The sequence below is a fragment of the Hippocampus guttulatus genome, chromosome 9, assembly GCF_054856545.1.
Source record: "Hippocampus guttulatus isolate MCC_2025c chromosome 9, RoL_Hgut_1.0, whole genome shotgun sequence".
Classification (NCBI taxonomy): Eukaryota; Metazoa; Chordata; class Actinopteri; order Syngnathiformes; family Syngnathidae; genus Hippocampus; species Hippocampus guttulatus.
Genome location: NC_141269.1, coordinates 7899429 through 7924011, shown reverse-complemented (window position 1 = coordinate 7924011; position 24583 = coordinate 7899429). Strand labels below are relative to the sequence as shown.

Sequence of the window (24583 nt, the reverse complement as noted above, 5' to 3'; positions counted from 1 at the left end):
TGACTGTGGCTCATCGTTGCTCTGAGACACAGGAAACTCATGCTTGCACAACCTCAACAGTCTGTCACAACAAAGTGATGTCAGGAAGCGCAACTCTCTGAGGTGAATGTCTTGTATGCATTTTTGACATGACGCTATCTTGGAATTTAGATTTTACGCGCACACCTTGTGTAACGGGAAAGAGAGGTTTTATTTCAGAACTTTTGTCTGAAACTCAAATCCCATTAACCCATAAATGCTCATACGTACACAAATAAACATTTGCTGGATCATTGCAACACAGAATGATATATAACACTGAAATGATCCCTGACAATAGCAATGCTCCCCACCACTGAAATATTCTTCTGGAGTTCTATTCACACTGTGACGTGAAGCACAGGAACGACTTACTTCCTTCAGTTTACAACTCGTTATTTGCACCGTTAACTGTTGGAGAGTGATTTTATTTCCTTTGATCATGATCAAAAACTTTTTTTTCATGGCCCACGGAGCTTCCCCCTCCATCAGGCCTGTTAGCAGCAATTGTTGCATTGTTTGAGTTTGGCTCACATGCCACCTGCGTCATAGAGAAAAGGAAAGCATGTTTTGTGCTCAGAACATCCAACTCAAGCTCTACACATAAACTAAATGAATGTACATCGCATCAGAACTCGCTCCTTCACTGTCTTGACAATCTGAACAAAAAATGAATAAGATGACTAATGTGTCACATTCTCTGCAGGCAAGTAATCATTCAGTCATGAGGAAGTGTAACAGTACTTTCTGGTAATTGATTCGATTTCTTCCAGTACACTCAATTCCCGTTAGACACGATGCAAGTATTTTGTAACGTTTATGAACAACATCGGCGGTTTTACAGAGTGGCAAGGGGTGGCAGCTGCCACCTCTATCAAGTGCCTTGGTGGATGAGGGAGGAAAGCGTAGTACCCGGAGAAAACCCACGCAAGCACAGGGAGAACATGCAAACTCCACGCAGGAAGGCCTGAGCCGGAATCGAATCCTGCACCTCTGCACTGTGAGACCGACGTGCTAAACAGTCGACCACCGTGCCGCCTGATGCTATTCTTGTGCACTATTATTGACCCTCAATGTCAAGGGATACTCATTTCATGTGAACACATGTTTTTCCTGTAAGACAACCGCATGTGTATAGCAGCAGAGATACGCTATTGGCCCCAATAAGTGACCTACAAACTCACGGCTTTTGAAAGTGTATCCCTTTCGCTCTGGCTCCATTCCCCCCCCCACCCTCTCCAGTCTCGACATCATTCATCTTGCTGCAATGCAAACACAGCAGTGGGTGGAGAATCCCCTTTGTGAAGTCTCAGCTGAACTTTGTCAACTCAAATTAGGTGAATTCTCGAGGCCTCGCTGCTCAATCTTAATTGATCTGCAAGAGAGAATCGCTGCCGTTGAATGTAGCGTGATCCACCTTTCCACTCCACTCTGCTTAGTGTGTCAGTGTCACACAGACATGATTAGAATTGCAAATGAGGCCCTTTACAAAGGTATCGAGTGGGTCATCTAATAAATGGCACAAAAACAAATGACTACAAACCACCAGTTTATAATTATCATCACTGACCTCTTTGTTGAAATGAGACCAATTCTGGTGTCCGTGTTGAGTTATTCTGCAGTGCCGCCAAAATCAGGTCAACTCTGTTGCTGCATGAGAAGATGTATCGCAGCTAAACTGAGGTTCATTGTGTTGATGAGGCAAAGCACCAATATGAAAATCGTGGTATTAGAGTTTTAGCCCTCAAGTTCTTATTTTAATTACTACTTTTACTTTACTTAGATGTTGTTGGGTTGTTGTAAACTTTTAAAGAAGGATTGGCGAGTACTGCTAACAGGTGTTGGTATCCGGATGATATTGGCTTTATTTTGTCGTATCAGGTAGCCAAAAAGATACCAGTTAAGAAAACTGTCTTTGTTGTATGTCTCTTCCGGCCACCAAGATGCGGATGCAATTTTGAGGCATGGATTTTTCTTAAAGTAAAAGTTATTATTATTATTATTATATTTTATCATAGTAGCTATTTTTGTGTTGTGAAATTCTAATGTTGAGTTGCTAATCACTAAGGCATTAAAAATATAATAAATATTTTACACATTCGCTTTCTTTCATCAACTGAGAAAAATGCAACGTGGTTATTATTCAATGCATTAATAAAGTCTAATTTTCATGCTGAATGCCTACAAACACAAAGGTCAGATACAAACAAAAGGTCGAAACATGACAATTTGAGAACAGCAGCTACTGTCTGTCTGTATTTGAAATAACAGTTAATATAACCTCTAGCATCCCCCCCAAAATTTCGTCATCTGAACATTATATAAAATCTGGCATCAATATTCTTTGTATGTAAATATTAAACGCAAAAAAGTGAAGAAGATTAATATGTCATGGCAAACTTAGTTTTGTGATTATTCCCGATTGTCCTTGTCCCAAATTTCACTCAAAGGACCAATGAGATTCTTGAAGTGTAATTGAAGTTGTTTCAAGATTCCCCTTAACTACTTTCCCCCTTTCATCCATTTAGTGGAAAGTGCTGCATCACAGTAGACGCCCTGTGCTTGCTTGGACAATCACTTCCCTCATACCGGCCACACAAGCCGATGGGGCGGTGCTTTGTATGCAAATATAGCCCCGCCTACATAGACAGTTGCCTGGCAACGAGCAACCACGGCTGCTCTCTCTCGACTGAGCACACTGAAGAGAAGGAGGAGGGAGGGGCCGTGAATAGAAGTACTCAAGCCGTGTGAGCGAGGTACTCAGGGGACACCGCGTGAGCTTGCTACGCGTTTTTTGTGTATGTGTAACGGAGAGAGAGAGAGCGAGCAGCTCGTTTATGTTAGCCTGCTGGGCGCTGACCGGAATACTTGAACTAGCAGCGACGCAGCGTTTGGACTTTTGTCGAAGCTTTTGGGGCGACTAGACGACCGAAGCACCTGTTCCTGTGGCAGCCGCTAAACGGAGACGGAGGAGCGACGTCGCTCACTTGAGCCCGGAGCGAGTGGATGAGTTCGGTGGATGAAGGTCTGTCTGGAGCCCAGAGGGGGGCCTTGGACGTTGGACCCCCCTCTTTAGGAATCGAGGTGAGTAAAGGGGATGACAAATGACACTTGGCTCAACATATTCGACACTTTTTTCCGCCCTTGAGAATGAGGCTAAAGTCATTGTTTTATTGTTGTTTCAGAGTGATTCGTAAAAATGTAATAAGTTGCTGCCATTTTAGTTTGAATATATTCCATTATTGGTGCTTTAATGCTTGTAGTTTGTCTGACAAACTCAGCTGTTTGGTGTCCAAAACATCACATCACACCACACTGTGCAATCTCTTCCCACTATTTATTCATTAAATACTTCCTCAGTGGGGAAGTACATGTAACAAAATCGTAGAATTATCAACATAATAACAAATCAAAACAAAACAAACAATACTGAAACATGCACCGGTGGGGAATCTATGGCCCGTGGGCCTCATACAAACCTCAAGAGCATTTATCTGGGCCGATGTGCACTTCTAGAAACTATTCAAGGCTCAAAACTGTAGCCTTAAAAGCATGAACATATTTCACTGCACAAATTCTCATCATGTACAGTATCAGTAACGTTGGGTGAGTAAAGAGTCTGATAAAGAAATCTATGAGCCCATTGAGTGGTAGATTTGCCATTAAGTGAGCAGGCTTAATAAATGGTAAACTGGTATTTTCTGAGTTGATCTTGCCTCAATAATTAGTTCATGTTTCAATTGATGGTCCAGTTTTGAGATTTTCTTTATGAATAGATGTAATATCTTTCATATTTAGCCTTCACCCAAAGAAAATTTTGATTAGTTTTTCTTACAACCACACCAACAAGTTTCTATTGTCTTCCTGAATCAAGTCTTATGCTGCATTTGAGGAAAGGGGGAAGACTTACCTGACTTGCGACAAGGAAAAGTGCACGAGAACGCCCTTTTGAACTGGGAGGTTCAAGTTGTGAAGTGAGGGAAAAAAAATTCCCAAATTCAACTGACTTCAATGTAACATCACTCAACAATGGCAACCCCAAGAAGACACAGGCCGTTAATGGAAAAATATAATTGACAGGATTATAAACATATATTTAAAATTTTATTAATATTTAGAATAACTTCACATAACACAACATGATAAGTATTAACTGTGTGAAGATATGCTATTATCTCCCTGCATGAAGCTATTTAGCGAAATGAATGCTTTGAAGCCGTTCCTTTATTCTTATAAATTAAGAACATAATGAAGGTTTGTTAGAGGTCCTAATGTGTTGTGATGAACCAGAACAACAAACAATTTATCGGAATCAGCCATCTTTGTTGTTTACATTCGCCTCAAAAGCTTTGACGTTGGAGCTGGGACAATCCGAGTGGGAGAAATCAACTTCCCATCTACCTTGACTGCAGTATTAATAAATGCAGTAAGAGGATGGAATATTCCATTGCATGAATTGTTATTGTTATTATTATTATTGTTATTAGAGATGGACGTACCCCCCCCCCTCCTCCCCAGGGCCTATACCACTGCCAATTATTAGTAGTGAGGGAGGCCTTATGTTTGCGCGATGTTCAGACTGCCCTATGTGAGGCAGAACACTGTCTGCCTCATGTCATGCTTTATCTGCTGGGGGGGTTTTTTTGCGATTAGCAAAACACAAAAGTATTAAATACATTAGCGGGACTAGAAATGTTTGTCTATAAAAAGAAAACAATAAAATGTTGACATGGAGACAGACGGAAACAGGTTTATGCCTTTTACAGTCTTCCTCAACTCAGTGAGGGACTGCGCAATCTGAGGCGAGATGAGGCTGGTTTGAAGGAGAATATGCAACCGCTTCAGTTTGAACTATGAAATTATGGATGGTATGAGATTAACATAGAAAAGACATAAACGCGCAGATCAGAGAAGTAAAATGACAATAATTTATCAACTTTTATCATATATTTTTTATTTTGTGCATCTCATGAAGTCACGCCCTGTCAAATAAATAAACATGTTGGATCATTGCATCATCATTATTATTATTATTATTATTATTTGTATATGCATTTCGTGTGGCCCTGGGAGGACTTTTGGATGCTGAGAATTGATTGCTTGAATGTTGAATTGAACCACAAGGGTGGTGACAGTGTGTTCTTGCGGTGGAGTTGCCTTTAAATCACAGCCACGTGACTCTTTATCTTGACTGTGCAGAGATTTTAATTAAATAGTCTACAGTCAAGTCTGCCGTCTGAGAAAATAATATGGACAGCTGCGTCCTTCTGGAGCGTGCTGCCCATTGAAGCAGTGTGCTTATAGGCCTTACCATTTACAAAGACACAATACACTTTGTGTGGCATTGTTTCTTTGCTGTTGTCCCGTGAGCTTTTTCTCATGGAAAACAGGTGTTGTGGCTCAATAAAGGTTGGGAAACACCGATTTAGACCATACTAGGTAATGTAAAATGTTGGACTTCTCACATGGCTGTGCAAGTGACACTAATGAATTAGTCCAAAAGTAGAATAGTGACATAAGTTAGTTGCCGTGTGATTGTCATTCACAACATGTGACGTGTGGGAATACTTCAGGTCCTGAACTGGACGTTACATAACGAGAAGATTACGCCTTTACATAGGGCACTGTCACACAAAACTCTGTTGTTCGTGCTTTTTGTTCTTCTCTCCCAGTCATCTTGTCTGAGTGTATTCCCCTGTCGGATGGGATTATTGCTCTCATGATTATATTTTTATCTTCCCTGAAAGAAGATATTCAAACCACACATGTCCTGCCCGTACGCAATGTGTACACACTGGCAATTGAATAACTAGATTAACTCACCCTACTGAGCTGTAGTGGATGAATGGGGCTAATCGGGAGTTAAAACGCTCCTTCCTTTCTCACGGTTTCTTTTTATATCACCTGGCAGATTGATGCTGTGAGAGAAATGAAAAAAAATGAGACTTCAATACAAAAGCATTCATATCGTCTGAGTCATCACATTTCTAGAAAGTCAAACATTTGTTCTTTTTGCTGAAGGAGTGGTTTGGCCACAAAACAAAAATAAGACTCATGTTATGATTATGGGCATCAATTGTCTAATGTTGAGTTGAAATTCTTTTATAAAGTCAAATACCATATTTACCCTTTACTAAGTTGTCCTATCATAGATAAATTCACAAGATTACAAAAAGAGAAATGTTAAATATTTTGAGAATAAAATCTGCGTTGATGATTAAGGCCAAGTTATAGAATTTAGTAAAAGCTTTACAAAAAATAAACTAGTCAGTGTTGTGCCACACCATCATCATTATGAACAGTTAGATTCTAACATTTTCAGGCGTCAGCACACCAGAGGCAGCGCCTCGACCACCTGCCGAGGGTCTGCCGCTGCGCACAAAGAAATGACCTCCATTCTGCTGGATGACAAAACAGTGCCTTGTCAGCAAGACAAATGTTAAACGCAAAGATTGGCTTCCCGTTCTCTTCTCGGCATTGTGACTTTTGAGGACGTGGAGGGAAAATGCTTTCAAGACGGCAGCCTTGAACATTTCATCCAACAGAGGAACCTCAGCTTTTTGGGCAGCTATCTCTTTTGACGTGACAAAACTATTCGGGATGTAGAGCAGAGTGGGAACTGATTGCTTGCCGTTTTGTAGTTGAGTGATTAATCGGGGGGGGGGGGGGGGGCAGCTGAAATGGTATTGCAGTCATTGCGGTCTTCTGTCCATCAGTGATGAAGGCGATGTTTTGCTGAAAATGAACTCCATTGTGACTTGTCTGTGGTTTGTTTGGTCAAGTGTGAAAGCTGTCATTATTAGTTCACGCTTTGAGAACCCATCATCAGTCGCTGCCCGCTTGCAATTCGACTCTGGATTCGCAAACTCCCACCATGTGGTAGCTGGCAGAAAAGAAAGAGAATTATTGTATTGATAGTTGTGAGATTTGCCTCAAACACTGTCCACGCAGGTTATGACTGAAACGTGTTTTTATCTGGGCAACCCTTGGGTCCGATTATTTAAAATATATATATATATATAATAATAATAATAATAATAACATACCACTGCGCCCTGATTGAATGATCAGGACGCCAAGTTCTTTGGAGTGTGAACACATCCTTCCAAAAAGTCTTACTGTGCAATTCCAGAGCTTCATACAGACAACACACCCTTCCTTGTTTGACCTTCTGTCTGTGTAGTGTTACCTTCATTGGGCCTTCATTTTGTTGACATAAAGTGTCTGTGTTGTGAGTGGGGAAGTAGTCAAGAGTTTAACAGGTGTGTGCCACTTTGAGAACAAAAGGACTTAACATGAGCACAAACAGACAAACACACCCACCCACCACACCCACTCACACAACTATACACACACACACACACACACACACACACACACACACACACACACACACAGTCACATACTAGACCTATGGCTTATTTCAGCTTAGACTCAACAAAACGCACCGTTACTTCTTTGATTCTAGCCGATGGCTACGCTGTGATGAAAAGAGATTGTTGTCTGCAAGATGTAACAAAACAATGATTCTGTGCTTAGACTTGTCGTTTATTTCTTTAAAAAAGGCAAAAAAAATGCTATCCTCCAATTTACTTTTACAAGGAAAAAGTTAAATGAATGGCCAGAACAGACATTTTATCATTTTAATATTCCATTAAAACGTCACTTATTAGCTTTTGATCAGTCACAAAGTTGTCAGGATGAGTTCTCACGTGAGGTCTTCGGATGGATTTCAGGTTTTCCTTGTTTAACAGCCGCTCCGCACCCGCGGTTCTGTCAGATGTACTGTGCACCACTCCAAAGCCTCTCCCATGCTAGCTTTGGGTGTTTTCATGACCTTTAATGATTGCAAAACAGTAAGTCCTGTCATAATAATAATGATAATAACGCATCGAAAGTGCCCATCCCACTAATAGTCACCATGCCCTCAAGGTGGTTGCGACTATTAGTGATGCGTCATCCACTTAACGCAAAAGACCAGGTTGCTATTCTCACATACCGTATGAATAAAGGATCGAATTCAGTCTACCAATTTTCCAGCGACTCATGTAGGATCGCTGTCCTAACCGAGGTGGAATGGTGGCAGTTTGAATCGCGGAAAACACTGAAAAGGGTGTGAAATGTTGCCACCCAAGACACACACCCTGTTGTGTTGAAACCAATCGTCATTGTCCCGCAAGTATCAGCGATGTCGCACCAGATGCTGGCACAGAAGTCGCCACGCAACTAATTATGTTTTTGTCCAGGCTGTGTCCCTGTGCCGACATGTACAAAAACACTGAAATGTCCTGCTTCATGAGTTTAGTCTCTGATACGCTGATTTAGCAGAAAAGCCATGTGAAAGAAGCTATGCAAACACCCCCCAAATGGCAATGTAAACAGTTGTCTGCTAAGCTTTCTGCATCCTGTCGGTAAAAATGAAGTCATTTCTTCCCTTGGATTTTCCTTTTCTTACCTGAGTAAAGTTTTGGCATGAATGCCTCCTCACAGCCAGCACAAACCCCCCCCACCCCCTGCGTTTTGCAACAGGCCAACATTCCTGGTAATCCAAAATGCCACCTGTGCCTGTGTAGTTGAAGCCTGCGCACATTCAACGGTACGCTTTGTATTCTTGCATGCATCTGTGGTGTGTCAGAAAGGTTCCAGGATTGGTGTCACAAAAGATAGATTTGAAATCCAGACGACGAGTTTTCCCCATCGCTGTCGGCCAGAGTAGCAACCAGCACGTCAACAAAGAGATCTTGTGGCATGCTTTGTTCCATACATGCAAAGAGACAGGGCAACCTGTGGCTGCTTCACAATGACGCATCTGCTCACAATGCCCATACCTGGTCGAGAGGAGCATTGCCGTGTCGGAGCAACCTGCCTCCTCACTTCACCTGTCCTGCCTCCCTGTGATTATTTTCCTCCTTCTCAAGCTTAAGAGGGCTCATGTCGGGGACTGTTGTTGTGAAGGCGCAGATGACATCAAGATGGCTGTGTTGACAAAGCTGTGAAAGATTCTGGAAGTACCGTTCCAGGAGTGCATGAAGATGTGAGAAGAGAAGGTTGAGAAAGTGCATCAGACTCCACAGAGATTACTTTCAAGGGAAAAACTTGTACGATATACAAACTTTGTTGTTTGGATTTGAAATATTTCTCTTTGGGACACTGGGACACCTGTTCTAGAACTTTTCTGACAAAAGTCCTACATCAGGATGCAAAGTTTCTGTGTGGCTATACAGTATTGCCTGCCAGTTTGGAAAGAAACATTTAGATAGAGGAAACGAGGGTCATTTAAGTTCTCACTCAGAATTGTGAGTCAACAGTTCTTCCCCGATAAAAGTCAGTTTTAACAAATTCATAGTGAAATATGAGTAATGACTTCCTCTCTGGAGTGAGTGAAACCATCATGAATGCTACACTGACTTGTAGTATGTGGAGTAATTTCTCTTTTGCTGGCAGGGTAACCCTGGATCCCTGACTGATTGAGTAACATTGCTCAAACAGGCAGGAGAGTTGTGCCGACGTCACAGACGACACAAATGTTGCCCGATTTTGAGCCGACAGACGTGTCGCAGACACACGTAGTGTCTCGTAGCCGATTTTAGTTGTCTTGACGTCACATAGTCAATGGACTGTATCCAGGTGCCCTGCATATGTAGTGTTCTGCAATAAATCGCACCACAGTAATGTGGTTTTACTGTCAAGGATCATTGATACTTTCAGTTCACTGCAGAAAATGGTTATAAGGTTATGAAAACATTAGCTTATTAAGTTTAGTTGCTATGTCAGGAATGTTGCTTTAATGTGTAATATCAAATGTATTTTCAGTATCATTTTGGTGAGAAATCCTCATCTCGTATTACAACTTCTAAAAATTATTCAAAGGAGACGGTGACACTGACGATTAAGAATCACTTTTGTATGGAATGAACTTGTTGAGAGAGACAAATTATGAATCATCTAATCTGTTTGCAAATCTAATCCCTAAAGGAGAGCAATTTCACTTTCAGAATGTTGTGGCCTCCTCTTGGACCCTCTGAATGGATTTGAGATGACAGAAGCACCCACAGGCGACAACTTGGCCTGAACATCAGAGGCGAGGCATTAAATGCGCTTGTGAATATTTTGGGGTTGCCAAGTTTTAAATTGCCCGGCGGCGAAGAGGAAAGGAATGCGGGGGAAGAGAGTTACAGATGTAGAAAAGGCCCTTGCAGTCCTACCTGTATATTAACATTCTGCTGCATTTTCTCTCCCTTTTTATATTCTTTGTTTTCCTCTCCAGCATCCATCTGTCCATCCCCTTTCTCACAGCATATTTCAAGTAGCTCAGCCAGTTTTCCATGTGCTCTGCTGAGTCACACTGATTGCAAGCATTACGAATCCATCCAATCAATCATATTTTTTTTAATGTAAGATCATTCAAGACTACTCTTGTCAACCGCCGTATTTTTGTTTCCATAAATGGCCAGGAGGTGGGTTGCCCCTCCAAAAACAAAACAAAACAAGGAAAAAAAATTCTTGGGGGCAGGGGGATCAACTAAAAGGTTATTCTGCTCATGCCAAACCATAAGAATGCAGGGGTCCACAATATGCCTCTTTATATATACAGTATATTTATTACAGCAAGGACTTGTAGCAGAATTCACCACTCGCCATATTTGTTAACTTCAGCGAGTTGCATTTGTATCCCCCTCCCCAAAAATATACTGACTACTCTTATCTGTTGATACACCCATCATTGACCTCCCACTCTTCTCAATGTACCGGCTTGATGGAAAAGTACCGGTGTTAGATAACAAGCTTGTTGGCAGATTCCAACGGGACGCACAATAAAGTGTCGAGGGATGTCCATAGTTACTTTCATTTTAATATCACCGCATATGCGCATGTCTGACTTGCCAACTGCAGTCACACATTACATTTAAAAACAAATATCGATTAGAGATTTCAAACCGTCCTTCACATCACCAATGGCACCACGTCACCACTGACTGTATTCGCGTTTTCCATCTAAAACACTTGCCTGCTTATTCCATCCAGCAAGTGTTTCCTGTTGCTTTGTAAGAGCTGTTGCTAGGGCTCCCTCCTCATCAAACAATCTCCATCTGGGACATAGGTCTCACGTGGAGGCCTGGTATATGAATGTTAGGATGTTTGAGTACTAACCGTGCGCCCGAAAAGCTAATGTATCAATCTCATTTCTCATTTATTTATTTAAAAATATACAATGGGAAAATTACTCCATTTTACACATTGTAAGAGTTAGCTAAATTAAGCTCATTTTCATTTTGAGTCCTTTGGGCAGATGTAAGAGCCAACCTAAAATAAAAATCATTAAAATCAAATAGTATTACGAAAAATATACTTCGTGTTCAAGCGATAATGCTCACAAGACTGACCCGCTCAGTGAGAACAAATTTGGCCCGACTTCTGCCACTCTTTCAGTTGTTTTGTTCAAGACATTTATATTTGTCTCCAATTTAAGTTCAGTGGGGAGAGCATTCCACAGGTTAGCTTGCTGAGAGCAGAAGCTCGACTGTCCTGAAGTTGTTCTAAAACCTTGAGCGCTCACACTTCCTAAGGCTCTGGTGGTTGGTCTACGATCCCATGTTCACTCTCTGCTCTTTCTTGTCACACATCACAAACAGATGGCACTCAGGATGCATGACACAATGACAGTCCGCTGTTGACACAACACCGGGTCACCCCCCGGCTCTGACTGAGACTCCTATCAGCTTGCATGGGAACAAAATAGGCAGGCAGTAGAAAGCTATCAAAATAAAACCAATACCGGTACCAAACATCATTGAACAGAAACAACTCTTCTCCTCAGGTATCGATGAGACCGTAATCCGCCATTGTTGTGACACTGAAACTGTGGTACTCGCGGATTGGATACTTGTCTTCAGCAATTCACAACTATTCAACGAAATATTTGTGCGAACTATACAACTTGGTGTCTTTGTTTAATGGAGACGCGCCCGCTGCGTCAGATACTTTTTGTAAACAGTTGTGGCAGCGCTCATGTGAAACAGGAACTGTCAGGAAACCTGCCAGGGGATGTGTGAGCAAGAATGCTTCCTAAATTTGCAGCACGTGAATTAAAAAAAAAAAAGTCAGCGTCTCAAAGCTTTTCTACAGTTAAGAAAAAATGGAAACTCTTTGAATGTGCGTAAACGTGCTGCTGTGCCATGTGATTATGGGCTTGTCATGTCAACCAGGAAATATTGCTGTGTCAATGAAGTGGTATTATTTTACAGTTAATCAGCACGTGTCAACAGTTTGTTCATTTTTCACGCCATATTGAGGTGAAGCGTGTCAGACACTCATTATTTTTTTCAGAGAAATGTCATCCTCACCGGATATTTGCAGAACAAGTGCAACTGTGATTCATTCTAATCGCAGTCAGATTGAGTCCTGTATCTTCAATCAACATCCCATGATTACAACTTTTTTTGACCGTGTTTTTGCTCTTGTTTTTACTATGCCTCACCTTTTTGTCCAACTTCCCGACATTTTTAGAGTCTCCCCTTTTTTAGCAACGTGTGAATTGTTCTTGTTGGCTCTCATCACTTTCTTCACCTGCACCTCCCCCCTTTTGCGCCGTGGTCTTTCAGCTGCTCAGGCATGCTGGGATAAGGCTTGTTGTGTCCCACTACATTGAAACATTTGAATGCAATGTGGCAGGACCTGTGGCCCATGACCCATCAACCTTTTCACCCCTTCCTTGTTTCACGACCCCATCTTGGTCTTAAGAATATTCCCACAGGGAGGGGATTTTATTTCATGTCTAATCCTCTTCATAATGTGATTTATAAACGTGGCCCACCCAAAACAACAATGTCCAAACTTTTTTTTAAATTAACATACCTGCAGAAATGTGAACAAATACAAAACAATCTCAAGAATGCAACATTTAAATAATGTGCAAAAATATCAACTGAATTAATTGTTAAACTTGATTCAGCAAACTCATTAAAAAAACAAACATTGAGTGAATGCATTATTTGGGGAGGAAAAAAATAACTTCTAATTTCACTTAATATTAGGGATGGGCAATTTAGCTGACAAAATAATTACAATATAAGTCATTCATATCACTTGGTATTGGTAATTGTATACTTTTTAAAAAATCTAAATGAAAAACACATACATAGGGATTAAAAAAAGAAAAATACAATTCACACTATCTGGTATAGTAAAACAAAAATTTCAAAGAATGTACACTGTTTTTGTATATGCCATCATAATGCCAAACAGTCTGATTCAAAGATCTTACACAGTATTGTCACCCCTTTGCTATCATCCTCCAGCCCAGCGAGGACGAGCAGCACTTTCCGGACATCATGTGCACGCGGGCTTATCCCGACGCCTTACCCAGCAGCCCGCTGTTCTCCAAAGATGTCGAGGAAGACGAGGGCAAGGAGAAAGACTCGGACAGAGACAGCGCAGTGGAAAGCACCCAAGGGTCTGACACATCGGAAGGTCCCACCAGACTCGGGGATAAAGAAGACATCTTGGGGGATCTCTTCTTCCCTGCTGAGAAGTAAGCAACATTTCATTTTGAGTGTTTCTGATTATGATGCAACATGTTTTGTCGTTTTATTGTACCAACGTTGCATTCTTTAATTGTGTTGCCTTTAGGACAAGTGGCACAAGCAACTCTGTTATTTCTGACCTGTCGACGCGCTCCTCGGCTTCCCTGAACGAGGAGCAGTTTGAGGACTACGGCGAAGGAGGGGAGCCAGACTATGCTCCCAGCAGTCCTTCTCTCGACGACGACAACCGCATCAACGGGTACTCTGATCTTGGCTCATCTGTGTCCTCAAGGTCAGAAAGACTCAGAGACACAATGCAAAACAGTGCATGACATTTCGTGCAGGATGTTGACTCAACCAACATATGAGAGACATTTGATGAGAGACCAGTGGTATCAAAAATGTTGCCTTTACAACCAAATAATAAAGCTCAGTTTTGACCAAGCAAACACAGTTGGAAAAAAAAATCCAGAAATGGGATAGATAGTCCATATTCTGCGGTGCAGAGCCGAGCAGGCAATGGGGCTTGCGAAATTCGGTGCTTGCCAGACGGTGGCCGTCTCCGTCGCCACCGGGCGGATTTCAGTCAGTCAACAAACAGTGTGTCGTCATCACCGTTTATCTCCACACAGCTGTCATGGATTCTACTCCACATGGCTGGAAGTTTGTCAGGCTGGTGAAGTGGTATTGAGGTGGAGTATCGGACCACTTTTTCGAGTGAGAGTAAGAGTACAGATGTACTGTATCTTCACCTTCTTGTCATCCTTAGAAGTAAAAGGAGGAGTACCGGTAGTTTCTACCAGATTTGATGTATGCTCCATGGACTCTAATTACCTGGCCCAGAGCTTTGGAGCTCTTGCCCCGCGGACTACATCAATATTCACCAGCGGCTTTTGTTTAATGCGATTAAGCCTCCTGACTGATAAAGTGGAGAAAGCTGCTCAGTGGTTTTTCCACACATACAGTACCAAGCAGACAAAACCTGTAAAATGAACTGACTAAGAGAGATTTATATTCAAAATGAGGGCCAGATCAAGGAGAAGTCTGAAACTGCACATTGGGGGGGCCCGAGAAGCAATTTTAAATAAGTGCGGTTTAGTGGAAAGTAGGTTAAAGGTACAGTCGAGAACAAGGCTGAACAATATGCCAAAACACTGCTCTATACACGGTACAAGTTTAACATCCAAATGAAAAAGAAATGCACAGCATTCGTTTGTGGTTTTACATTGTAGCAGGCTTTGGTTCTTGACTAAAGAAAAGAAGAAGGAGCCCGTTTTCCGGGGTCTGCATTTCATGAAATGCAACTTGACAAGAAGACATGAAGTAGATGATTACAGCGTAAACTGAGGTCTAGACAACACACCTATCACGATTGAATTATTTTTCAAAGAGATACACCCTAACATCAAGGAACTGTAATTACAGGCAAGGTATGGAAAGAAAATTGCCAGTATATGTATACAGTAAGTGGGTGTGTACGAGGTTTCCCTGATGTTTATTCACATTACATCACATGACTCAGCTTTTGAACTCGCAAGACAAAGGTTACAATTACATGGCGGGGACTCTGTCAGAACCGCGTGCCTCTTCAGGCTGCTGAGATTCCCTTCTGTTTGTCTATGTGTCAACAGTGCGGTTCAGACTCCTCGGAAGGTACGTCAACCGTACCCTAGTGAAATGGTGGATGTCTACTGTTCTCAGTGCAGCAAAAAAGTCAACCTGCTCAATGACCTGGAAGCACGTCTCAAGAATCTCAAGGCCAACAGGTGGAATGTCACTCTGTCATATTTACAATTTGTGCAATGTCCCTCTTGTAGGCTCACACGATACAGTCTATGATGAGCTTTGTTAACTCACGGACCACAACTGGCCTATTGGAAGACTTTCAGCTTAATATAGAATGCACAGAATAGAATGGAGCAGTCAGATGACTGCAATTAAGTAAGGTAGCAGATTTAATTTCGTACATTAAATGTCATTTAAAAGATAATTTTTACTTTAAGATGATCTTATAATTGAAAAATAACCCCTTGGTACACAACAGGTGTATCTCAATAAAAGAGAACATGATCTAAAAAAATAATTTAATTCAATAGTCCCACTCAAAAAGCGAAACTCATAGTGATTCGGTAAACACAGAGGAACATACGTCCCTGAAGACCCTCTATGAAAAATCTTTTTATTTCTTGTAATGTTCACAATTATCACGGTAGTGGAATTTAGGTTTCATTATCTGAAATCATACAAAATATAAATAAATAAATAAATAACGTCATGACATATTTCACCGTGCGTGAAGTGATTCCACACAAGTTTGACTTTTAGAATTGAGCCACTGAAATAAATGAACTCTCCCGCCCCCATATTATAATTGACCTAATATTAAATAAATTACATTTTCTGTGATATTGTAAATGATTGAGAGCAGTATACTGTTTACAGTGCAATGAACAATTGGAGGATGCCTGATCATACATCTTGGGTTCGTTTATGACAGAAACATTGTTCTTGACACACACCCACTCACACATCCAAATGTAAAGACTTAATTGGTTCTTACGTAAGGCTTTCATTCCCGCACTTAGCTCATCAAGCATTGCAGCAGGGAATCTATTCATGGAAACGCAATCCAGGATGACCCTTAATAATCGTACCTGCCTGCACTCATTCATCTTGAATTCAGTGTGGGACACGTAGCTGACTTGGCAGAAAACGGGTTTAATCCAGCACAATGCTTCATGCTTTTGCCTTATAAATAACACAGTAGTCATGGGCAGAAAAAGATGGGAATAAGAAGGAAAATGGATCAGTTGGATATATTTAAATGCTATGAGCTTGGTTGCATTGTAAGCCTCGGCATGTGTTGTTAATGTAACTAAAGCGGTCACATTGTCGAGCGGAGACATTTAGAATGTTGCATCTTGGTCATTTCGAAAAAGGTCTTAGATGAGGTAAACGTTCATGAAATTGTACGGTCTTTTTTTTCTGAGGTGATTTCCATCCCATGAACAAATAAGGGGAGACAATTTGTTTTTTGTCTCCTACATCTCTCATCATAAACCATTTAAAGCCCCAGCTGCTGTTTTTTCCCACTGCCCTGTTGAACTAGGAGACATCTCCATGGCAATTCACTGATAAAACTCTCTCTCACATTTTTTTGGGTGCAGCCCCAACAGGAAAATCTCCAGTACAGCATTTGGGAGGTAAGAAACACGCTGTGTTCATGTCTTTCCGTCTTTGTGGGGATCCATGTTTGTCTTTGAGGACTTTTGAGGGCAAAACTGCATTGCATCTTACTGAGAGCTGTTCCAAATCCTTCTCATATAAAATATTAGAAATGCCTCTCAGTATGGGTCTTCTGATCTTCTGGAAAAGGTTACTTCTTAGTGTTTGTCTTCAATCCTATGTTAGCGTTAAAGCAAGACTAGTTTAATTTATTTAGTCCAACAAATAGCAAAGACAAGAAAAGTTTGCTCATAGTTTCCCTACACAGCAGATAACCACAGCATTTACAACTTCCCCATTTCTCGGCTCCCACGTGCAGTGTTGTCCTTAAACAGTCAGTTAATAACTAACTGCTTATTCCCATAAAGGCATACACATCTCTAACAGAACGTGCTGTAAAATCATTGCTCTGGGCTGCACGGTCTGTTGGTCTGCGAGATGTTTTGTATCCCTTTTTCCAGCCGCATCAAATGAGTTATGGTGACAGAGTGAAAATGGTCTGTCAGAGCTGAGCCATGTATTCAATATAGCATTTGATGCCTGCACTGTCCTCTCTTTCTTTCGCTCTCTCTCGATCAATCTCTCTTTCTGTCTGCGTTGCTTCCGTCTTTTGCTTGTATTGCCCTCATTATCTGTTCCTCCTTTTGAGTTTCCCTAAAAATGAGAGGCCACTGTTGTCCTTCATCAGCTTGAATAACACAACTGAAATGCCATATTATTGACATTAAAAAAAAAGCTTCTTTACAAACATGCTAAAACCAACGTGTACTATTTTAATTCTGTTTGCATTTTCTCCAGTTGACATTGGCCTCGGGGGTAGTCCTCAATCATTCTGCCTTCCTTGGAGAGATTTTTGTCCTACCCTGCACTTTTTGTTCCAGTCATGCAAACACACTAACAAGAGCTGCTATGTAACACTGTGTTTGATCAGGCAGCTGCTCCACAACAGCAATTTGAGTAGCAGCAACGGAAGCACTGAAGACCTTTTCCGAGATAGCATCGACTCTTGTGACATCGACATCAATGAGAAGGTATGCTCATTTTGTTTTTGGCTCCTTGGCTTGCGCTTACATTTGTAAGATCTACTTTACTTTATATTACTGTCAATGAAAAGTATATCACGATAAAAACATTTCCTATTGGTCGCTATCTAAAAAAATCTTTACTATTGAAAATAATGACTGACAAAAAGGCTGAATTTAGATCATTTTATTTTAACATCATAATCTCTTACAAGCAGTCAACGTAACGATGAAAAAGTCAAATAAACGGGTCAATATAAAGATTAAATAAACACTTTTCAAAACATAATATGCTTAATCAGGCTAGACGATATGGCTGGAAAATATGTACCACAATATAAGTATTTCATATCAGCCAGTATTGATAATTATTGGTGGAATACGTCCATATACAGTACATGGTCACATTTACATGGTCAAAATAAGAGTTTTCAATTAATGTGTTCAGAATGCGGAAGTAAATCTTTCAGCTGTCCACGGTTTTTGAGTGTGAACTCTTGATTGGCTGACGACTAGCCAATGAATGCCTTATAGGTTTGTTGTGTTCATCAAGCTCTCTGTCTTTGCCAGGTGAACTTATTGGAAAAGAAAGTTGCAGAACTAGAGAATGAAATTTTGTTGAACGGTGATCTGAGGTCCAAACTGAAGCAGGATAACACTCATTTAGTACACAGGTATGGTCCAAAACCATGTGCCACAAATTCACAAGCTTTTTGCCAATTGCCAGTGTTTAGTGTTGGAATAATATTCATTTTTATTTCAATAATTAAAGAGTTAATGAGCTGGAGGAGCAGCTGAAAGACCAGGAGGCCCGCGAGCACCAAAATCTGCAGGGGGAGTTGAAACGACACCGAGAGGCCTTCGGCAAGATGGAGAAAGACAAAAACACACAGATTGAGCTGCTGAACAGCCGGTGAGAAATTCACACAAGCATTTAGTTATAAGAGTTGCTAGTATTGCTAGTTTAATGTCCCTGTCTTTCTCCTGATGAACTGGTGATTGTGTATGTTTTCTACTTTCAGACTAAAGCAGCTGGAGGATGAGAAAAATGAAATACATGCTAGCATGAGCAGACTCAAGACACAGACAGAAAAATTGGACAAGGTGTGCCACAATTTATGTATATTGGATGAGCTCGAACTGCTCATTGAAATGTCTTTTTTTTCCCCCCCGATAGTCACTGTCTTTTTTCCTATAACTGCAAAAATACACCAAAACTTACATTTGTGCTCAGGAGAAGCAAAGGATGACAGATAAACTAGAGGACACCAGTTTGCGATTGAAGGATGAGATGGACCTTTACAGGAAAATGATGGACAAACTGCGACAGAGCAAGCAGCAGTTCCAGCAGGAGAAAGAAGCCATGCAGGAGGTACCATTAAATTCCATCAATCAGACTGCCTGTCAGAGACAGTACCATACTGAATATATATACCGTAACATCTAAAACACTTGGGTCAAAAGTAATTAACGTTGGGTTAAGTTTGATCCAAATACTGGGTTAAAAAAGGGCCGACCCACACTTGGGTCAATTTGAGCCCAAAAATTGGATTATTGCATTTTGACCCAACTTTTAGGGCTAAATGACAAGAACAAATTGGGTCAAAAGAATGCAAAAAAATTGGCTTCTTCCAATATGACCCACATTTTAGGGTTAAATGAATAAATTGTGTCAAAACCGTGCAATTATTCATTTATTTATATTTACCCAACTCTGATTTAAAACAATAACCCGAATTTGGCAAATGGAGCCAAGTGGCATTCAATCCCAGTAATTTACTCTTTGTAGCTATCTACCTATCTAGCAAACTGGCCTCCAGTCAGACTTGATCGGTTGATTTTTGACCCAACGAAAACATTACAGGCATATAACCCGGTAAATGTTTAATTTGAACCAACAATTTGATTGCGTTGGTAAGAAATAACCCAAAATCTTGACCCAACACAAACAACCCCAAAATTGAGTTCATGAAATAACTCAATAATCTGTTTTTAGAGTGTAGCATGACTTCCTATATGTCGACACCTTTTGTGCAGCTGATTGAAGACTTGCGGCGAGAGCTGGAGCACTTGCAGCTCTTCAAGCTGGAGGCAGAGAAGCCCGGACGAGGGCGCAGCTCAACTTCCAGTCTGTCCGAGTATAACAGTCGGACCAGAGAGATGGAGCTGGAGTACGAGGTCAAGAGGCTCAAGCAGGTACTTTTTAACACATTGTCAAAACTAATGTATCGCCTGGTGTAAGACATGTTATGTACTTAGCATCTATATTTAATTATAGTGAATTTTACCTCTGGATAAATAGTCTCTTTCTGTTGCCCTGTCTAATCTATTGTATCTATTTAAAAGGATCACGTTTGGAACAGTGATCATACACTTTCAATACTAATCCACTGTATTGTGGTGATGTGAGGCCTCCTTCAGGATGCAGTGCAATCCCTTCGATGCACGGTGATGAGAGGTCTTTAAGTGAGCGTTATTGTTTTTATTAAGCATTGCATAATGATCTACCACAGTGTTTCCACAACTTGATTGAGCCAAAGCACATATTTTAAAAAAATCTCACAGCTCACCACCAAACAAAAATATCACAAAAAGTAAATCGAACAAAATAATGATGATCTTGTCTAAATTTATTCACCGGTTTATGCATTTGATTAAAATTAGTCACACAGTCCATCCAGGAATCTAATGTACGGTACATTTTAATCACCATCTTGTTGAGAGAAACACTGCACCATCAGTGACTTAATGCTCATTTGAGTAATCGAATTATTTGACACAGCAATGCTAGAAAATAACACAGCACCTTATTTCTTTTTTTATATACATAAATCCAAGGGATCAACTACTGAAATTTGAATTTCATACCTTACAAATAGCGTAGTTAATAACTTCTTAATGTTCTTTCTCAGACAGCAACCCAGTTGAGAGTAAATTTTAATTCCTGGTACTTATGGTTGCAAAAGTAGCACACTCCAGTTTGATTCAGTTGCTTCCATACGTGATTAATCAACAATCACTTTCAAGGAATTCTTAACGATAAATAATCAAATAATCATTCAGAATTAAAGTACATACACTTGTGTAGATACAATATTACATTTCACTTTGTAGATTTCTATAACCCTTGATCATCCTGTGAACAGCACTTGAATCATTTAAACTAGGCAGGCCAGTGAATTTCTTTTGTTGTTGTTGTTTTTTTGTTTTCTGAATGAAGGTACATCCTGAAATGCGTTGTATGTTCTTGAGTTTCAAAATCGTGACGTATTGTTTGCTGTATGAGCGAAGTGTACAGACCTGCTGTTCAGTAAACATTGACAGGACGTGTGTTTTCAGATCTCCCCATGATTAGCTTTGTACAGGTGTTACACTGGTGAATTTCTTGATCAGTTTTGTCTGCGACCCGCATTTACTATTTTTGTATTCATTATGTTGACTTTGTGACTTCATAATTACGGTATGTTTTTGACAAACAAGGGCCACTTGGATTGGGAAATAAAAACCCCACCCACCTAAGTGTCTCATAGGAAAAACCCATTATCGCATACTTTCCTGTTCTCTTGTGACGTGTAAACTTTGTGTGTGTACACGGCAATTTATGTCCCAGGACTTTCTTCCCCCTGAATTCCAGCAGCTGAGGTTGTCGGGGGCAATGCGCCGTCCCGGTTCGATGGTAAATTTGCTTCCTGAAGCCTCCATTCGACATTAACCACTAATCTCAGTGGAGTAGAATGAACATGCCCCCGGCTGACCTGGGCTCAGAGCTGCATTCCCCTTACTAATGAGAAAGTAAAGCATACAAAAAAAAAGCAAACTCACTTGCTGGTCAGTGGTCCGCTCAAGGTCATCATGAAGCTGTTTTTATAACACTTATCACCTGCTTAATGCCCTGTGGGTATTGACTGTCTTAAAAGATGTGCACCGCTGCCTTTGATGCAGGACGGCCAAGCAAGTGCAAGCAACTTTGCGTGAGGCTTTGCAGTAGCCGCTTTCTTTCAACTACTTCTCTGTGACCCAAATGCTTACCACTTCCTCGTCTCTAATTGTGTTTTCCCCAGGAGAACCAGAGGCTGAAGGAGCAGAACGACGAGCTGAACGGTCAGATTCTCAGCCTGAGCCTGTACGAAGCCAAGAATTTGTGCGCCACGCAGACCAAGGCGCAGTCTCTGGCTGCCGAGATAGATAATGCTTCCAGAGACGAGGTAATATTCATAAAACGGCGTGTGATGGTAAAGTACGTCCGGAAAGTATTCACAGTGCTTCACATATTCTGCATTTCAATAAGTGATAGCCTTTTTTCAAAACGAATTAAATTCATTTTTTCCCTCAGAATTCTGCAGACATTAAATAATTTTTTCAAAATTTTGGCCAATTTAGAAAACATTTTAAAACTTAATCAAATGCATATTTGTGCATACAGTGAGTACGGGGGTTAATACCACAAGTTTGGCACACCTAATTTTGGTTAGAATTTTGAGGAGGAAAAAAAAAAGATTTACATTTTGTGATAGGGCTGTCACATAAAAAGTAGGCACCAGGAATACTTTTTGAATGCAAATGTACAGTATGTTTCAAATCCGACACAATTTTATGGTTTATGTTTGTGTATGTCAAAGCACAAATTTACAGTAGAGTGACTTGTTCCTCATTTAATGTGGTGCGTTTCTACTATTTTGGAAAACGGACCGCTCAAAACTGAGGCGAACTGAGCCAAGCCATTACTGTGCAGTGGAGAGCAGCAATGGATGAGTCGTGCAGGACTGCACTGCCTGACATCTTTCCTCATCTGACTCAATAGTGCAGCTATTATGCAATATGGAGATCATCACTAGGTCTATTTCTAGCACATCACTGACTTGTCACGGCTAAACCTGAATGAAAAGGACAAGCAATAGTAGCATTTTTATCTGTCAAACAGTTCTTTATAAATGTATGGTTTTGTGCTACTATTTCCCCAGTTAATGGAAGCCCTGAAGGAGCAGGAGGAAATCAACATGCGGCTGCGGCAGTACATGGACAAAATTATTCTAGCCATCCTCGATCACAACCCATCCATCCTGGAGATTAAGAATTAGCAGGGACTCTGTGTCTGAAGAGACTGTGTGGAACATTAGACACCCTGTTATGGAACACAAACAACTGGAATATCTCTCCCTGCTGTTTGTGGGTGAAAAACAAGGACATACAGAAAGGGGAGTCACTCACTGCTTATGCTGCTGTGACTCTTGAACGGCATCTGTCCTTTTTCTACTATGTCTGTTTTTTGGGGATTGAACAATATTCGGACTATTTGCACACTGGTATGAAAACTGGAACTGCACATCGCCATCTTTTGTTGTCATCATAGTGAAGGGACAGTTCGCTCAGTGTAGGCCAATAGTTAAGCACTGTGAGACACATGGCCAGTGTACCATCATTTGATCTTTTAAGTGGCTACATTTTGAGTCATGGAGGTGGTGGGGGAAAATGTGAGTGATTTGTTTGGTACCTGCACGTCTTAAGAGTGGGTTGTGAAATGTGACAACGGTGGTCAGAGAGGACTTTCGAGTAAAATGGGTCATGTCCCCTAACAGAAGAGGGTTTTGGTGAAGTGAATACGGTACTTATAATTGCTTTCGAGAACGTCTTCCAGAAACCTTGCAATGACACATGCTGTCACTCACTTTAGGGAGAGCAAAGCACAGCTACCCAAGGAGTTTCTTTGACCTGGAGTTCACGTCAATGCAATGCTCTAACAGGGGTGTCAAACTCAGATCCTGGAGGGCCGCTGTCCTGCATGTTTTCCAAGTCTCCCTGTTGCAACACACCTGATTCAAATGAGATCATCAGCAAGCTCTGCAGACGCCTAACGTTGAACCTGTTCATTTGAATCAGGTGTGTTGCAACAGGGAGATTTGGAAAACATGTAGGACAGCGGCCCTCCAGGACCTGAGTTTGACACCCCTGCTCTAGAATGTCCCCAATGCTTGAAAGGTACACTAGCAATAATAAGCTCAACATAAATGTGACAAGGTGAAATGATTGTGACTACTTTTGTGTTGGCACTGTGGAGTGGTACTAAAAACAAAAAGACTACACACACAGCCCAAATGGTTGTCTGAAACTTTATTATAGTGTAAATATCAAGAATGTAGATGTGATATGAGAAGGGAGAAGAATATGCTGTACTATGTAATTAACTGAAACTTGAGTTTTGCTTCCTTGCACAAAAAAAAAGTTTGTTTTCCCTCTGCATGGTTTATACATTCTGTCTGTGCCTTGGGAGGACGGTTTTCAGAAGGGTAAGTTCTATGTCTTAATCGTTTTCCTAACTTGTAAATGTTATAATTATGTGAACATTTGTAAACATGTGCTACCGGCTAGTCTTTTACGGGAAATCTATTTTCTACCGATCTTATCATGAAAGAACATGCAATGGCATGCACTGTAGGTGTCCTATTAGTAAATGCTTAGCACAATGCATTGTGTAGTACCCCAGCAAAGGTTAAAGTTTTTGTTAAATATAAAGATTGCGTAATACTGTGGGCAAATGATTTTGTTGCATTTCTACATTTACTTTTGCTCACAGAAAATACATACTAATTTAAATTTGCTTTGTGGTAAGTAAACCGTCTTCCTTATCTGAGCTCAGTGGTGAGCATAGTCAATATCCACAAATGCCTGCTTTTCTGTTCTCTTGCTGAACAAATGGTTTCACTTGGGCTGTACCATTCTGGAATAAATTAAAGGAGCACATGGAGCTAGCAAAATATACCGCATATCTGTGATTTTTTTCTCCTTCTGTAGTACCTA

General features: G+C 40.8%; 1 protein-coding gene across 1 annotated transcript; it reads left to right on the top strand.

Moving 5' to 3' along the window:
• The first annotated feature begins 2737 nt into the window (after positions 1-2737).
• rab11fip4b (RAB11 family interacting protein 4 (class II) b) lies at positions 2738-24542 on the top strand. The gene is made up of 13 exons (XM_086120545.1): positions 2738-3102; positions 13317-13549; positions 13648-13833; positions 15173-15307; positions 16709-16744; positions 17698-17797; positions 18359-18462; positions 18561-18701; positions 18811-18892; positions 19023-19160; positions 19826-19984; positions 21850-21993; positions 22750-24542. Exons 1-13 carry the CDS (start codon positions 3025-3027, stop codon positions 22864-22866), a joined length of 1653 nt encoding a protein of 550 aa, XP_085976671.1. The 5' UTR covers positions 2738-3024; the 3' UTR covers positions 22867-24542.
• Positions 24543-24583: the final 41 nt, after the last annotated feature.

What these genes read in the sequence shown, in the direction of transcription:
- rab11fip4b (XM_086120545.1), top strand. Translation starts at nt 3,025, where the DNA reads ATGAGTTCGGTGGATGAAGGTCTGTCTGGAGCCCAGAGGGGGGCCTTG. An exon ending in GGCTCATCTGTGTCCTCAAG is followed by an intron (nt 13,834 to 15,172) that starts GTCAGAAAGACT and finishes ATGTGTCAACAG; the next exon opens with TGCGGTTCAGACTCCTCGGA. An exon ending in AAGAATCTCAAGGCCAACAG is followed by an intron (nt 15,308 to 16,708) that starts GTGGAATGTCAC and finishes TTTTGGGTGCAG; the next exon opens with CCCCAACAGGAAAATCTCCA.